Consider the following 16887-nt stretch of genomic DNA (forward strand, 5'->3'; position numbering starts at 1 on the left):
GGTGTCGCTCCTGAGTGCGGAGAAGAAACCCAAATCCCTGGCTTTATCTTAACTGCTTTTCTGGTTTGCATTGATGAGGAAAAAAAATCACATCTCCCCAGTCAACAGGAAAGAATTATGTTAAAAAATCTGTGATTACTTTGGCCTGAGATATAATTTACAGGAAAAGGAAGTAGAATCTAACAAACAGAGAAAGTGTTTCCTTAAGAAGATGATTAATTGATATGAACCTAAATGTGTGTGTCGGTGTGCGTTTTCTTTCCGCTGCAGGTGTGTGTTGTCGGTGACTGTGTGGGCGGGATCCTGGGCTTTGACGCCCTGTGCAGCAGCTCAGTGACAGTGCTGGAGAGCCAGAACAGCAGCCGGCGGGGAAGCGCCATCAGCATACAGGTAACTCCTGGCACCAGAGGAGAGACCATTGACCTCGGTTGCCATATTGTGAGGGACACGGCTAGATTTCATTAGGATCAGAAAATAATTGCCTTCTTTGCCTTTGATTCTCTCTGAACGGTGATTTGGGATGAAGCACCGAAGAACCTCGGCAGACGCGACCTTCCGGAATCATGACAGAAATAGATAAATGAAGTTGTTTTTCTGGTCTCTGCCCGTCAGGACACAGACCTCCTCTCTCCAGGAATCGTCATCAACAACGCTTCGCCGTCCCTGGAGGGAAGCCGCCACCTCAGCCGAAGCAACATCGACATCCCCCGCTGCACAGGGGGCGACGACCCCAAAAAGCAGCTCCCACGCAAACGCAGCGACTCATCAACGTACGAGCTGGACACCATCAAACACCACCAGGCCTTCCTGTCCAGGTCAGACTGATGGTGCGCAAGCGCACACACGCGTCCACACACAAACAGACGCACATGCAGATGAACCCTGGGGTGTTTGCCTTCGCAGCCTCCACTCCAGCATCATCCATGGGGAGACAGGCTCGCGGCGCTCCAGTAACAGCACCATGCTGGAGGGGGGCTCCCTGGGGAAGTTTGACTTCGAGGTGACCGACTTCTTCCTGTTCGGGTCTCCGCTTGGGTTGGTTCTGGCGCTGAGGAAGACGGTGGTGCCCTCGCTTGACGGTGAGGAAGCAGAGAAGACCTGTTGGTCAGTGAACCCGCTCACAGATAGACGGTCAGGTGAAGGTGCAAATAGAATGGAGGGGGGGCATAATTTCCGAACGACAAGTCAAGTTGCCTCGAAAAGGCAGCGGTCATTGATCAAATGAGCAGAAGCTCTTACGAAGAGTGTGAACTGAAGGGAAAATTAGTCGTCGGTTGAAAGTCATCTGAATCCTTCTGACTGATAAATATTTCCTGGAAAGGGGGCTGTCATTTACACCATAATTACCTTTTGATTATTGCAGTTGATGCAAACATTCACTTTAGACAAAAAGAATCAAAGTATGCTTAAAACTGAGTTGGAATTTGGTTGAAGAAGTGCAGCAAAGTAACTTTGACCGGATTCATTATCCGCTAAAAACTATTAAACAGCGTCCGGAAACCATGATGATATATCGTCGCTCCAGCTTCTCCACTCTTTGTTTTCACTCTGAGACAATTTGGAGCCGAAGGAGCAGAGAACTCGTCCCTGACGTCTCTTCCTTGCATGGGATTCAATCTGCTGCTTTGAAGCTGCTGCCAAAGGTCGGAGGTCAAGGTTTTGATCGAGGGGAGGAAGAAAACAAAAGCGCAAAGGGCCAAAAGCAGTTTTTTGATGGGAAAAAGAGGACGTGACGGAAAGGAGCGTGGATGTGACTGAGGGGTCAGAGGGTGACGGCGCTGCAGCTGGGACTCACTCGGGAGGCTCTTCATTATCGTCATCATCATCATTATCATCGGAGTCCAGACTTGTTTGAGCCATTAGGGCTGGCGGACTGAGGTGGAGTCGAACCCTTGTTAGCGTCAGAGCCAGTTCTCTCATGAAGATTTGAAGTACAGGAACCTCAGAAACACACAGATATCGGTCAAAAATGATCGGAATAGTTTTGAAACAGGAGGAAATGATCACTTGAAATGTGTATTTATTATGAATATAATAACATCATTTTCCATGTACTGTCAACTGAGTCTCAGTTGTAATGACAGGTGACTCACCTGTCCGCCCGCCCACAGAGGCTCCGCCCACTGACCGACCTGTCCTCCGCCCTCAGTGTCGGCCCTCCGTCCGGCCTGCCAGCAAGTCTACAACCTTTTCCACCCGGCCGACCCCTCCGCCTCCCGCCTCGAACCCCTGCTGAACAAACGCTTCCACCTGCTGCCTCCCTTCAGCGTCCCCCGCTATCAGCGCTTCCCCCTCGGGGACGGACACTCGCCTCTACTGGGTGAGTCTCCTGGCTGAGGCGCCACAGAAGGCTGCGGAACCACGGCAACATCTGATTACACCCACGCAGGACCATTACAAAACTTAATGCAGTAATGCTGATATTCTCTTCTTAATTTTTATTTTCGCTTTTATCAACAAAAATACTCTTCCCGTTATTAACAAATTTGGAAAATAATTCTGTTGTTTTTTTCTAAGACTTTTTTTCTAAGACTTATTCTAAGACTATTTCTTGCACAATTCTAGACGATGCTCTAGTAACTTTCTGGTATTGGTTTGTTAATTTCTTTCTTAATTTTAGAAATTTTGTCTTACACTAATATCTGATTCCCAGGAAATGCTTTTTTTAAATAACAATTTTTGCCATCCGAAAGGAGCGGTCCTCTTGCCCAGTGACAGCTGGGGTAGGGTCAAGCATTAGCAAAACTCAAGTGCAGGACAAGCGGTAGATAATGAACGGATGAATTCATCTCCGCCATGTCGCCCCCTAGTGGAGACGGTGCAGAGCAACCTTCAGATCCTGTTGGAGAGCGGTGTCACGGCCCCCCTCCGCAACCCAGAAACCCCGTCAGCCCAGGAGACGTCCATCCCCGTCCCCATCCTCAACTGGCCGTTGTCGCCGCCGCCCCTCACCGAGGGTGCGGGTAACACACAAACACACACACATACAGACACAAACTTCATTCGGCGTCAAAGTCTTTAAAACGAAAACCCCGCTGTTCCTCATCTGGTAACTGTTCTACATTCAAGATTTAGAATGTTAATCGTTATGTGTGCATTCTGTAAAGTACATCCCTGTTGAATGAAATTGTTACTTTGCTGTCCTGAGTGCATCCAGATGAGGACTGATGAATAAATAAAAATAAACATACTGTCGTAGCTTGACGTAGCAGTGCAGGGGAAATGCAAACAGTGCAGGGAATGTAAACTTACACAGTATTGTTAAGATATGCAAATTAAAGCTGAGTGCAACTCACAAAGTGACAGTCTAAATAGACAGTCAAGTAATATGAAGTTTAGTCCACACTGGCTCTGCTGGATGTTAAGTGCATAATTGCAGAATTGTGCAATTGTAATAATGTTGAGAGGAGTCAACATGGTTGTTGAGATGGCAGTTGGTTGGAACAAGTTCTTAAGTCGTGTTGTTCTGCGTTTCACACTCTCGCAGCTCCCACTGGAGGGGAGGAGTGCGAACTGTCCGTGTAGGGTGCATGTGTCAAACTCAAGGCCTGCGGGCCAAATGTGGCCCGTCACGTCTTTTCATGCGGCCCACAAGAACGTCTTAAAAGGTCTGATTGTCTTAAAATAAATTAGTCAAACACAGTTCCCACAATTCATGCTGTCATGATTTAACATTGAGGAGTAGTTACATTTACGTTACATTACATTTGGTTACATTTAGTGACATTTATGCTGTTACTGTTGCATGCGGCCCTTTGAGGGTTAGCCGATGTATGAAAATTAGTTTGACACCCCTGGTGCAGGGGGTGGGTGTGGTCCTTGGCGATGGAGGCAGCTGTCTTGAGGATCTGGGGATCCTCTCTGCAGTCTTTACCACTCGTGCAGGTCTTTGTGGCCCAGAGTGGTCGTGCTGCCGCACTATGCCGTGATGCAGATGTTCTCAATAATGCAGCTGTAGAAGTTGCTGAAGATCTTAGGCAACATGCCAAAGCTCCACAGCCTCCTCAGAAAGTAACAGCCACTGTTGGGTCCCAATTCTCCCACACAACTCCCCTTCTTGTGTCCCTACACTGGCTCCCGGTAGCCGCCCACATCAAGTTCAAGTCCCTGGTGCTCACCTACCAGGCGGTGAATAGAACAGCCCCGTCTTATCTCCAGGATATGGTCAAGCCCCATGTCCCTACCCGTCCCCTCCGATCTGCCACCTCTGGGCGACCGTCCACCCCATCACTCAGAGCCCCCGGCTGCGATCAAACCGGTCTTAAACCCGTCTCGAACAGGTCTCGGCTCTTCTCGGTCTTGGCTCCTCAGTGGTGGAACGAACTCCCGGAAAAAGGCCAGAACAGCGGGGTCGCTGCCCATCTTTCGCCGGGAGCTTGAAACATACCTCTTCACCAAGTACTACTCTACTAATCGCACTTAGCCCCCAACCCCTCCGCAAAAAAAAAAAAAAAAAAGAAAGGATGTAATAAATATATGTATGTATATGGTTCTGAGATGGCTATTTGGTTGAGTGGTCACTTCTGACTTCCGACTTCTGGTACTTCGGATCATCGGTGGCTGAATTGCACTTCTTGTAAGTCGCTTTGGATAAAAGCATCTGCTAAATGACTGTAACATAATGTAATGTAATGTAATGTAATGTAATGTTAACTGTTTGCGTGGTGTTGGTGGAGCAGGTGAGGCCCTCACTGATGTGGACACCTAGGTACTTGAAGCTACTCACCCTCTCAACCTAAGGACCTCCTCCCCTTCTTGTCCGTGTTGAGGGTGAGGTTGTTGTTCTCACACCAGACTGGCCACCTCCATCCTGTAGGCTTTTTCATCCCCGCCAGTGATTTGTCCTCTCACTGCGGTGCTGTCTGTGAACTTCAGGTTTTGGACACAGCCGTAGGTGAACAGGGTGTAGAGGATGTCGAGGATGAGGATGAGTGCCCGTGCTTGTGATGGTGCTGGCTGAAGTCCTATTACATATCCTCAAAAACTAGGGTCTGCCAGTCAGGAAGTCTAGGAGCCAGTCACAGAGTGTGGGGTGCAGGCTGAGGGTGGACATTATGTGTGTGAGTTTTTGGGAGATGACCGTGTTGAAGGCTGAGCTGTTGTCCACAAAGAGCATCCTGATGCAGGAATCTTTGTTTTCCTGTCGGGAGAGGGTGTAATGGAGGGTGGCGGCTGCGGCGTCTGAGCTGGACCTGTTGGACTGGTATGCAATTTGCAGTGGGTCCAGGCTGGGTGTCCAGGATGTTGCTCTGAATGTGGGCCAGCACCACTCTCTCAAAACACTTCAGAGTAATTGGAGTGAGTGCTACTGGCTTGTAGTCATTCGATGGTAGTGTTCTTGAAGCGGGGGGCGGCGGAGAGGTTAAAGATGGAGGTGAGAACATCAGCCAGCTTGTCGGCGCGCGCTCTGAGGGCCCCGGGATGTTGTCCGGTCCAGCTGCCTTGCAGCAGAAGGCTCTGTGTGCCCGGTTTGATGATACCGTTGGGAGAGAGGAGGGGTGAGGGTGGGTCCAGTAGTGTGTGTGACTCAACTCTGCTGTTGTCGGGGGTCTGGAAGCGGGTGTAGAAGGTGTTGAGGTGGTCTGGGGGACTTGTAGTCTGTGATGTGCTTCAGACCTTTGCCACATCCGCCCAGGATTAGCAGTGGAGTAGAAACTGTCCAACTTCTCACTGTACCGCCCCTTGGCCGTTCTGATGGCTTTATTTCATCAAGCAGAACATTCTTGATGAGGTTCCATGCAGTGATCAGGACTCCCTATTGATGAGATCAACTTGAGTGATTCCCAAAGTATACACAAATTGGCATCGTGATAAAAATATGTCGTACTTCATTTTTATTTGACCTCTATGTATTTTCTAATATTCACTTGATTTTGTACATATTGTAGCGGTTTACTCAGGGAAAACACCTGGTTGACGGTAAAACATCCGTTTAATAAGCAATAGCTGTTGTTGGCCACAGCCACGCCACCCAAGCCTGCAATAAAACTAACTGTTCCCGCTCAAATTCCAGGTAAAAAAAAAACAGAATTCCCTGCACCCCGAACCACAACCACAAAACTCCCAGCTACCCCAATATCACACCAAGCATCCAGATAAACCCCAACATTCGTGACTCACTACAACATATTTCTGTGAGGTCATTTAATTCCAGTATTTATGTTTATGAATTTGGTGTTTCTTCCTCAGCTGAGTCTCCGCACCCCAACACCACGGGGGATTTGTTCCCTCCCTCCACATCCCCGGGCCTCCCTCACCTCCGCTGCGCCCGCCGGGCGAGCGAGGCCAGCATTGCCAGCCAGGTGTCGGGCATGGCGGACTCCTTCAACGCTTCCAACATTGCCACCAGTGAGTTGACCTTTGACCCCCCCCTGGGGGTTCCCAGTGGTTTTCTGCTTCAGGCTTCATGTTGATGTTATAATTTCCTCCCCCTTTCACCCGCCCCCCCCCCCTCTCCCAGCCCACAAACATGGGGGCGTAGCCCAGCGGGCCGGCCTGCTGTCCCAGCTGCCACCGCCATTCAATAAGCTAATTCCCCGGACCCCGTCCCCCCGCCCCCGCAAGAAAACCCGCCAGGTGTTCCCCCGAGCCAACGGCCTGGAGGCCGGGCAGAGCTCGGACCTAAGCTCTGACAAGACCTCCGACCTTCCCGATGTCATCTCTGACATCGCAGACATCAGCTCGGCGCCCCCGTCGCCCGGGCTAGTGAAGAACATAGAGCAAGGTACCCTGGGAGTTGTAGAGACAGGAAATGGCCTCCTCCCCTGGTTATCCTTCCTCCTCCTGGTGTCTCCAAGTAACTCCCGCAGTTCCTGCTGTGACTTCCAGGGGTGTAACGATGACACATGGCCCAGTTTTTAAAGGCAGTCAGGAAATAGTTCAACAAATCTGACCATCTTAGTTTTTCATTTCGTCTGTCTCATTAATATTTATGCATTATTGACACCTAGTGAATAGTTCCTCTTCCGTTTTTTTATTCTTATTTTCAGGTCAGTTCCAGTTACTGTTAAATTTTGATCTACAGGGAGATTTTTCAGTAATTTTTAAATAATATTTTAAGGATATTCTTGCCTATGTTCAGGTAAATGAGAAACTATTTGCTGGTACATTTCCAGACAATTTTGGAGTAAAAACGTAGTATTTATAACAGTAATTTTCAGGATTTTGTAAATGAATGTAATTTTTTTTCAATTTCAAGCGATACATTTTTATGATGTGATAATTGAATTACGATTTAGTCGTTTTTGGTCAGAGCAGATTTGTTCATCGTTACACCCTGTCCTCCTCAGAGCCACTGAGGAGGTTCTGACAGTTTCTCTCTCCTGCCACTGTGGATCCGAACCCCCGCCACCACCCGGAGCCGGAGCCAGTGGCCCGTTCTATCCCAGTCCCTCGGCTTCCTTCAGAACCGCCTTTGATAAATGTGGCTTAAAACCAGTTCTTTAATGAACCTCCACAGAAAAATCACAGATTCGATCCCAATCAGCAAATCAGAGAAGGAACCACACCCTGACGCCCCTTTATAAAAAAGGATGAATGTATAATTGGTACCATGCTCTTTCTGTGACGACCAACAACTTTTAAATGCTTGTTTTTGTCGGAGAGCATGTCGCTCGTGTCGGAGGGTTCAGGTTATTTCATTTATTTTTTTATCCGGGTTCGGAATCCTATCACCTAATGATTGATTGATTAAAAAAAAAAATGTTATTAAATCTTCAGACGCCCTGAAAATGTTTTTTTTTTGACAGTTTAACAGTAAAAAGGAGTCTGCCCAAGGCCTGTTTCCCACTTTTGACCCGTTTGATATTCTGACGCGTCCTGCACGGTGGAATGCATCCTCTGAATGCACTTCCTCATTGCCCTGATGAGGAAAAACATCTGCTGTTTGAACACAAACACAGCAAACCTCCTCTGCACCTCCTGCCTGCAGTTTCTTATCCTCCTCCAACAGAAGTGCATACAACCCTTTGCTCCTGTCGTACATCGTGTTTCACCTCCTCGCCCCCCTCCTGCTGCAGTGTTTCATAACTGTATTTCTCCCGGCCTCGTGCCGCAATGTTCGCTACATGCCCGGCAGTGTTTCTCCTCCTCTGCTCCTCCCGCTGCTTCGGTGTTTCTACTCTTCTCGCAGTGGTGTTCCTCCTGTTCTCTCCTTTTGCTGCAGTGTTATCTCCACCTTGCCTCTTCCTGCTGCAGCGACCCCTAACCCCCTGTTTCTCCTCCCGCTGTAGTCGCCTCCCGCTGGTGGGGCAGTAAGAGGATGGACTACGCCCTCTACTGTCCAGATGCTCTGACAGCGTTTCCCACCGTGGCCCTCCCCCACCTCTTCCACGCCTCCTACTGGGAGTCAACGGATGTGGTCTCCTTCCTGCTCAGACAGGTTTGCAGCTCCAGCGTTCTTTCAGTTTAACAGAGAAAGAATTCCATAAGAAGCGTCTACCATACCTAAAATTAACCTTTAAGGGATTTTACTCTAATTTAAGCGACATTAGACAAATGCTTGGCAGAAGATGTGATCAATATTTGAATAACATCAGAAAAACTTCAAGAAACATGATAAAAATAAACAAACCAGGAATAAAAAGAAAAAAAAAAAGGTGTCAGAAATTGTTTGTTGGAATTTAATGATGGAAATCAACCCAAAATATATACTGCTCAAAAAAATAAAGGGAACACTTGAACAACACAATGTAACTCCAAGTCAATCACACTTCTGTGAAATCATAGTGTCCACTCAGGAAGCAACACAGATTCATTTTGACTTGTTTTAAGGACATAACATCAAAGTTGGATCAGCCTGGAGTTTGTTTTTACGCTTTAATTTTGAGTGTGATTCCTAATCCAGACCTCCAAGGGTTGATACAATTGATTTCCATTGATCATTTTTGTGTGATTTTGTTGTCAGCACATTCAACTGTGTAAAGAGCAAAGTATTTCATAAGAATATTTCATTCATTAAGATCTAGGATGTGTTTTTTAAGTGTTCCCTTTATTTTTTTGAGCAGTGTATAAACATTAGAAAGGGTTTAAATGCCACCTCATATAGAGATTGGTGTCGTAGTTGTTCACATCTGCCGTCAGGATCCAAATGGAGAGTCGCCCTCACATGTCAAAACCTACAGTCAACCAAATATCGACGTCCAGGTGGGATTGCAGATGTGACAGATCTATTTTAGCGTTCATCGATCAGCACCGACAAATGTGAAATGATCTGAAACTTACCAAAGAGCCGCCCGAGAATCCAGTCGAAAAGTGCCAGAAATCGGAAAAACAAGCAACGGAAAAAAAAAGAAGCCGAAAACGTGGCGGTGTGAAATTTCCCAAAACACTGCAAACAAATGGATTTGGCGTTGGTAAGAAACCAACCGAAAAGTCACATCCTCCCACTTGGAGTGAGTTTTTTTAGAGCATCTAATGATTTCAGATTAATGAAGATGTTAACTGAACAACCGTCGCTCCTGACGGCGGAAAAGTATTCCTACCATCCGATCTCCTCAGAGGTCTGTGTCTCTGTATCCCTGCAGGTGATGAGGCACGACAATTCAAGCATCCTGGAGCTGGACGGCAAAGAAGTATCCGAGTTCACGCCGTCCAAACCCCGGGAGAAATGGCTCCGCAAACGCACTCACGTCAAAATCAGGGTAAAACCCCTAGACATTTTCTAAATGTTGACACCGGACGGTCAACAGCAATAAGAAAAAGAGAGTAGTTTGTTTATAAATAAATCCCCTTTGAGAGAATCAACCCTTCCCCAACCCCTGGAACCCCTGATTTCCTCTCATTTTGGGGACATCTTTTTGTCTCTGACACTGCATTTTCCTGGCCTTTCACCTGTATTATCTGTCCCCATACGAGTAGATATTGTAGTAAAACTACGAATTACACTATTTGTTAGTGCATTATTGTTTAGAGGATGACATCACCTGTTTGTTTTTTAAGAACGTAACGGCGAACCACCGCGTGAACGACGCCGTGTTCTCGGAGGACAGCGGGCAGACGGTGATGGGCCGCTTCATGTACGGGCCTCTGGACATGGTGACGCTCACCGGCGAGAAGGTAACGCCCGCAGTCACGCAGGCTATCGTGACGGGGGGACGGGTTCGACAAGTTTGACACCGTCACTGTCTCCCGCAGATCGACGTGCACATCATGACGCAGCCTCCCTCGGGGGAGTGGGTCTTCTTCGGCACAGAGCACACCAACAGCAGCGGGCGGATCTCCTACGAAATTCCCGGAAGCCGGCGGTTGGGCATCGGTGTCTACCCTGTCAAGATGGTGGTCCGGTCCGTGAATTTTATTTCTACTTTAATGGAAAAAAAAGAGAGACATGTCGAAATCGGTTTGATTTCTGTCAGCAAACCCGCGCAATCCTCACCTTAGCGGGTCCCTCAGCCACAGGTTGGCAATAGAGTCCATTGAGGAATCTGAGCATTGATCTTTCATAGACGAGTAAAACATGAAGAATTGATTATTTCTTGTTCCTTTACGCTCATCCGTTGTTTTAATGGAGAACAGGCAAGAGGGTTCTCTGTGGGGATTCTGTTGGGAAAAAGCACATATTTATTTTTACTGGACCGTCACTTCATAAAAAAAGCGTGTTTCCAACAGGGGAGACCACACTTTTGCAGACAGCTACCTCACCGTCGTCCCCCGGGGAACGGAGTTCGTGGTGTTCAGTATCGACGGGTCGTTCGCCGCCAGCGTGTCCATCATGGGCAGTGACCCCAAGGTGCGAGCAGGAGCTGTGGACGTGGTGAGGTACGAAACCTGAAGAAACATTTTATCGATCTGTGCAATAATAACAAAGGTCCAGATTCTTTGCGTTTCTGATTGAAATGATAGATTTAGGAAAGAAAGGTGCAGGAGAGGGAAACTCCTGGACGTCAAGAGTTGATCTCGTGGAGGAATAAATGACTGGAAAAAAATGTGCTAGACGTGAAAACAGTCAGCGATACATTTGTAAGAAACATCATATCGATGGTCATCACATTAAATAGCGTGCTTTTCTGGCTGCGATGCAGGTACTGGCAGGACCTGGGCTACGTGATTGTCTACGTCACGGGGCGTCCCGACATGCAGAAGCAGCGTGTGATGGCCTGGCTGTCGCAGCACAACTTCCCCCACGGGATCGTGTCCTTCTGTGACGGGCTGGTCCACGACCCGCTCAGGCACAAGGCCAACTTCCTCAAGACCCTAATCGGAGAGGTGTGTGTGTGTGTGTGTGTGTGTATTATTAAAGGATGATCTTGGACTGTTTGATTAAGACAACATTTCCCCCTGAAATAGTAAAAACGCCAGCATCTTTTTTTTTTTGATCCATAATTGTTTTGCCAAGTTGATCTTTGTTGTGATGATTCATGAGGAAATCCAGAAAAACACCGAATAATCACCGAGACGTCAGAAATGACCTAGAATCACGGGAAAAAAAACAATAATCCAGAAATCAGTTAAAGTAAAAAATGATAAGCCTGACGGCCTCTGAACTTTGACCTCTGTGTCTCCAGGCCCACATGAGAATTTACGCCGCCTACGGCTCCACGAAGGACATCTCTGTCTACACTTCGGTTGGCCTGCCACCCTCACACATCTACATCGTGGGACGGCCCACCAAGAAGATGCAGCACCAGTGTCAGGTGTGTGTGTGTGTGTGGGGGGGGGGGGGGGTTGTAAAAGTACAAGAAATCAAATCAATGTAAAAAGTCGATCTAATTAACACCATCAAAGTAAAATACAAAGAGTTAACTATCACAAAACCCAATTACTTTTTATTGATTAATGGCCTTCAGATTAATGGTACTTAGCGTAATGCATCAAGTTAAGTACCATTAAAGAAACATAGCAAGTGTATGGTCTCAAATGGTGCTTTCAACACCTTGTGCTTTCGGAGTGCATTACTCCGGATCCTAGTCGACACTCACACACACGCTCACACACACGCACGCACGCAAACTAACTGGACCATCGGGACCAAGTTTGGGTTCAGTGTCTTTTCCCAAGAAGGCTTCAGCAGGCAGACAGGAGGAGCTGGGAGTCAGAGCGCAAACCTTCAGATAGGAAGGACACTTTTAAACTGCCTCTGCATCAAATGAGAAAAGTAAGATTTGATCATAACTACCGTACTGCAGCTTAAACAATGATGTGGCGAATTAATGGATTGATGGAGCGTCATGCCGCCAAAACATTTAGCCTCGTCACATCGGACCAATGAATTACTGTGAAATTCAGAGGCCGTTCAATTCCGACAGTGAAGAAGACGACTATAATGGTTTTAGTGCGCAGGAGAAACACCAAGATAGTGATCAGCTGGAGGAGGAAGAAGAAGGGATAGAAAATGGGGGGATGGATGGACTTTTCCTTGTGTTATATATTACTAGTCTTTTTCAACAGCCGTGTTGAAAAAGGCACTATTCGGAAAAAAGAAAATATTCCAGTACGTATTTGTGGATATTACTGGTATGTATTTAATTAAAAAAATGTTTCTGTGTAAATATCTCATGTTTCAACGTGGACACTTGCGGCTTACAGACAAGTGCAGCCTATATATGTAGACATATATCTATTTTGATTTTTTTTAGCCGGCGCGGCTTACATTGAGGTGCACTCAATAGTCAGGAAATAACAGTAATATGAATTTCCATCCATTCATTCATTCATTCCTTCATTCATCATCCACCGCTTATCCTGCACTCAGGGTTGTGAGATGCTGGAGCCTATCTAAGCTGTCACTGGGCCAGAGACAGGTTACGCCCTGGTCAGCAGCCCATTACTGAACCACATATGGAAACAAACATCATACATACATCTGTATACATCACCACAAGTCACTTTAATCATCTTGGCTGAAACCCATTTGAGGATTTGAAAATAAGTACCAGTTGGTAATTTGCCGTGCGTTTTTCTATCTGCTTTTTACCTGCTCTCTCTGCTATTCTTCTTTGCATTGATTTATACGTCTTATCTTATTTTGGATTCTACTTCCACCCCCTAGCGGTGGAAGAAAGATCCGCAGAATAGCCGCAGTTTTGTATACGCAGCACGGTTCAAAACCTAGGAAAAAAGTAGCGGCTTATAGTCCAGAAAATAGGGTAGTCCGTAAGGTCTGTAGCAGGGACCTTCTCGCTGTTTGGTGTAAGCCTTAACCACTGCGCCACAACTTATATGAATATCATTCAAAAATGACCCCAAAAGCAAAGTAACAAATGACCTGAAAAAAGTTGGAATTCCTTTTCTTAAAGAAAATATAATGACCTCATTTATCATTTACAAAAGAAATACTGAAGTGAAAACAAGGAACTTTTGTTCTAAAATGATTGGAAAGTGAGGAACAGCCTTAAACTCAATACTTTAAAAGTCAATATTTTGTTTCAGGTTTTCTTAGAAATCACTTCCGATCTCCGATGAAATGATTCGAATATTGCGTTCTGTGTTTGTTCCAGTTCATCCCGGACGGCTACGCCTCCCACCTGTCCCAGCTGGAGTTCCACCAGAGGTCTCGGCCCGCCAAGTCCCCCAGCGCCCGCATGGTTCTCCGCAAGGGCAGCTTTGGCCTCAACGCCACCGCCGGAGACTTCCTGCGCAAGCGCAACCACATCTTCCGCACTTTTTCCTCCAAGCAGCCGGGCGGCGGCGGCGGCGGAATAACGGCGGCGGGGTCGAGTTCCCCCGGCCAGCCGGGCCGGACCGAGCGAACGCTGAGCCAGTGCGAGGTAGAGCGGGAGCGGTCCGTCACCGCGGCGACACAAAGGAGCATGAGCATCGCCGCCGGCTGCTGGGGTCGCAGCGGCAGCACGAGGGAGGGGAGCGCCGGGTTGTTGGGGCCCAAGTGAGGAGACGCGGGACCCCCGGGCCGGATCGAACCACCATGATCTCCGCGTCGAGGGGGAGTGGAACGCTCCGGCGGCGGACGAACAAAGGAGCGCGTAGCCAGATTGTTGAAGTCGGACCTTTTCAAGACCCGCGGGGACTTAGAGCAGGATGAGGAACCAGGAAGGATTCAGTTGCATAATATAAGCCTTAAACTAACCTTGTACTGAGCAGACCCTCCACCCCCGTCCCACCCCACACAATTCATGAGCTCAGGCCACATTCACGTCAGCAACACGGGTTCTGTTCCACTGCGGTTAAACACTCGCAATAAGAGAAACCAGGAGCCGGTCGCTGGGGGCGTTAGGGGTGATCAAGAGGAAGAGAGTTTTTAAATCTCACAGCGACGGGAGGTCGGCTTCTGTCAGACCGCAGAGACACTTCATCCAAGACGCTGAAGAAACAAACTCATTTTCGCCTCTTCTCCTGAAGGCGCCGATGCATCAAACTGATTTTTTTTCCAGGCTATGAACTGATGAAGTTTCCTGAAGTTGATTTTGTAAAAAAAAAAAAAAAAAAAAGGAAAAAAAAAGAAAATGAATGCCCTGGACACAATTTTTATATTACATAAAAATAAAAGAAGACAGCAGTGAACAATTAATATTTAATCAGAAACAAAAGTGAACTCTTACTAAAAGAAAACTAAAAATGACCGGAAACTTTAACCAAGTTAAACTTAAATCAGAAACCGCCTGAAACGGTGGAATCTTGGGAAACTGTCAGCCTTGGCGAAGCCGATCCTATCACTTCAAACTAGAAACAGGAAGCTGTTGACAGGAACCAACAGTTTGTCGGTCAATCGGAAAGACGGACACGGGCCTGTCTTTCCCGAAACTCCCCGACCACTGACCCCAACCCGGAGGAGGACCGAGAACTTTCAGACGCTCTCGAGACTCCGGCTGCACTTGAAGCGGAAAAAGTCGAAGCACAAAATCTCCCTTCAGGATGAAACTCTAAGCTTCTTGGACGGAGTGTCTCAACGTGGCTGACGGGAAACGTCTCCGCCGACGTTTCGGCGTCCGACCTGCACTTTCTCTCCATGTTCAAGGCCTTAAAAATCCACCCAGTCTCAGCATCCAGTCACAGCAACAATCCCTTTAGATCACCCGGCATTTTTACCTCCGAAGCTGCGCGTCGCGTTTCCGTTTCCAGCCGCCCGTCGCTCCGTCCGATCGCCCGCCCCCCACCCGGACGCCAAACACGGCGTCCAACACGCCGGAGTGAATGTTGGTGGGGGAGTGGAGGCGGCCCACGCTCTCCCACCTGCCCCGCGTCTTTTCATACTCTTAAAAAAAAAAAAAAACAAGGAGCGGTGGGGACGTTACCTTCGGTTTTAAAAGAATGCACGTATACAAAGAAGCCGGGCGGCGAGTCTCGTCGTCGAGCCGCCGAGAGACGTCCTTCGAAGCCGAGCCCAGGCGCTTTGCCTTCTCACGCCTTCAAACGGATGGGATCCGAAGGATAAAACAGAGAAAAACATTAGTAAATGAGTACTAATACCAGGGGACTAGAGACAGCAGAAGGACGCAGGCTGTAAATGAGAATTAGGGCTGGGAAAATTAGAAAAAAAAGGTGAAAACCAGCTAGAAATGATTAGTTTAAAGTGCATTAAATGTCTGATAAATACCAAGAGATGATCCGAGCCTACTTAAAAAAAAAAAAAAAGGGAAACTAGCATTTAGAGAAATATTGCACCAGGTTTCATGTCGTGTACTAGTGGAAGGTTTCCTGAAATGACAGATGAAGCAATTTGCCTGAGATGTAGCTGAGAAAAACTCCCGGGAAAAAGAAGCCGAGCAGGGATTTTTAAAAACGTCAGAAGGAAACAGTGAATTGTAAGATTGAAGAAAAGCTAGTTTCAGGGGTTCGAGGCTCTCAGGTTACCTGTCGTCTGTTTGAGGAGGTGCACGGGTTGCTTTCACACCACGCTGCCGTTTGTTGAGTTTCTGGAAAAACTGATGTAAAAAGTGCCAAACAAGTCAAAAAACATCAACATCACACCTTGTCCCCTTTTTTTTAAGCCATGATGTGAGTGACTTTAGGAAGGAAGGAAGGATGGCGAGGACCGGAGGAACGAACTTTACGTTTATGGAGTTTTGGAAACCGATGGCTGAGTTGCGGAAAGGTCGCGGCCCCTGCGCGGACGTGTGTGTGTGTGTGTTTGTGTGTAAATACTGTAAAAGAACTGTCGGATGGAGAGTAGTCATTTATTTATTAATCGATCTGTTTGTCCAACCTAAACAAAGGGACAGAAATTCAGGTCAACTGGATTGAAAATGTAGCATTTTTTCCCTTTACAGTCATAGACCAACCCTTTTTTTTTTTTTCTTTCTTTTTTTAAAATCAGTGCAATATTACTGTTGAACCGCAGCAGGGTCACCATGTACGCACGCGCGCGCACATACACACACCACACACCCTTGGCAAAACGTTTGTACCGGAGTCCCTCCTGTCTCTCTTTACAGCTGCTTTTGAACGTTTTCTAGGACCTTCCTGTTCCAACTTTTCCGGCAGGAGTATTTTACAAAAACTTCCAAACTTACTTACCCGGTTTGACGGTCGGCGGTGCATGACCATGGTGATGACGATGAGGATGGCGGAGTGGCTCGAGCCCAGAGGGAAGCCAGATGTTGCATGTCGTCGAGCAGATTAAACCTACGTAACCTTCATGCTAAACAATAATAAAGCAGTTCCGTTGTCGACGTGTCGCTTTTTCTGTGGTAGCTTTGGCTGAAACCTTCCTCTTCCTCACAACATGCAGCTGCTCAGGGAGCTCCAATACAACATTAGCAGGATGGACATCAGCCACAGAAACAACAAATAAGCTTGAAATAAGAGAAAAAAAATAGAAAAGTAATCAATTGATCTGGCAAAACACACCTGAAAATTAGCAAAGGATCAATAATCCATTATAATCCATTGACATTGGATAGAAATTTCAATCAGAACCAACCATTTGGGGACGATGACTGAAAACCTCAAAGTCCAAATGAAACAGAGCTGATCCAGTTACAGCGTCTCCAA

The 16887-nt window shown here is 47.2% G+C and overlaps 1 protein-coding gene across 2 annotated transcripts in view; it reads left to right on the forward strand.

Annotated features, from left to right (window-relative positions):
• pitpnm2 (phosphatidylinositol transfer protein, membrane-associated 2) overlaps positions 1 to 16565 on the forward strand; it is a 41252-nt gene extending 24687 nt beyond the window's left edge. Inside the window, exons 13-27 of one of the 2 annotated variants that reach the window (XM_086152590.1) lie at positions 271 to 390; positions 613 to 815; positions 904 to 1079; positions 2150 to 2320; positions 2811 to 2957; positions 6190 to 6348; positions 6461 to 6724; positions 8232 to 8380; positions 9525 to 9641; positions 9940 to 10056; positions 10135 to 10283; positions 10609 to 10758; positions 11022 to 11205; positions 11505 to 11633; positions 13437 to 16559. In XM_086152590.1, the coding sequence (XP_086008716.1) occupies positions 271 to 390; positions 613 to 815; positions 904 to 1079; positions 2150 to 2320; positions 2811 to 2957; positions 6190 to 6348; positions 6461 to 6724; positions 8232 to 8380; positions 9525 to 9641; positions 9940 to 10056; positions 10135 to 10283; positions 10609 to 10758; positions 11022 to 11205; positions 11505 to 11633; positions 13437 to 13826 (2625 nt within the window). In that variant the 3' untranslated portion in view covers positions 13827 to 16559. Of the gene's footprint in view, positions 1 to 270; positions 391 to 612; positions 816 to 903; positions 1080 to 2149; positions 2321 to 2810; positions 2958 to 6189; positions 6349 to 6460; positions 6725 to 8231; positions 8381 to 9524; positions 9642 to 9939; positions 10057 to 10134; positions 10284 to 10608; positions 10759 to 11021; positions 11206 to 11504; positions 11634 to 13436 lie in introns of both variants that reach the window. The other variant, XM_086152589.1, reaches the window with a different exon arrangement.
• Positions 16566 to 16887: the final 322 nt, after the last annotated feature.

The sequence above is a fragment of the Fistularia commersonii genome, chromosome 9 (assembly GCF_037954325.1).
Source record: "Fistularia commersonii isolate RoL2024-O1a breed Wild chromosome 9, RoL_Fcom_v1.0, whole genome shotgun sequence".
NCBI lineage: Eukaryota > Metazoa > Chordata > Actinopteri > Syngnathiformes > Fistulariidae > Fistularia > Fistularia commersonii.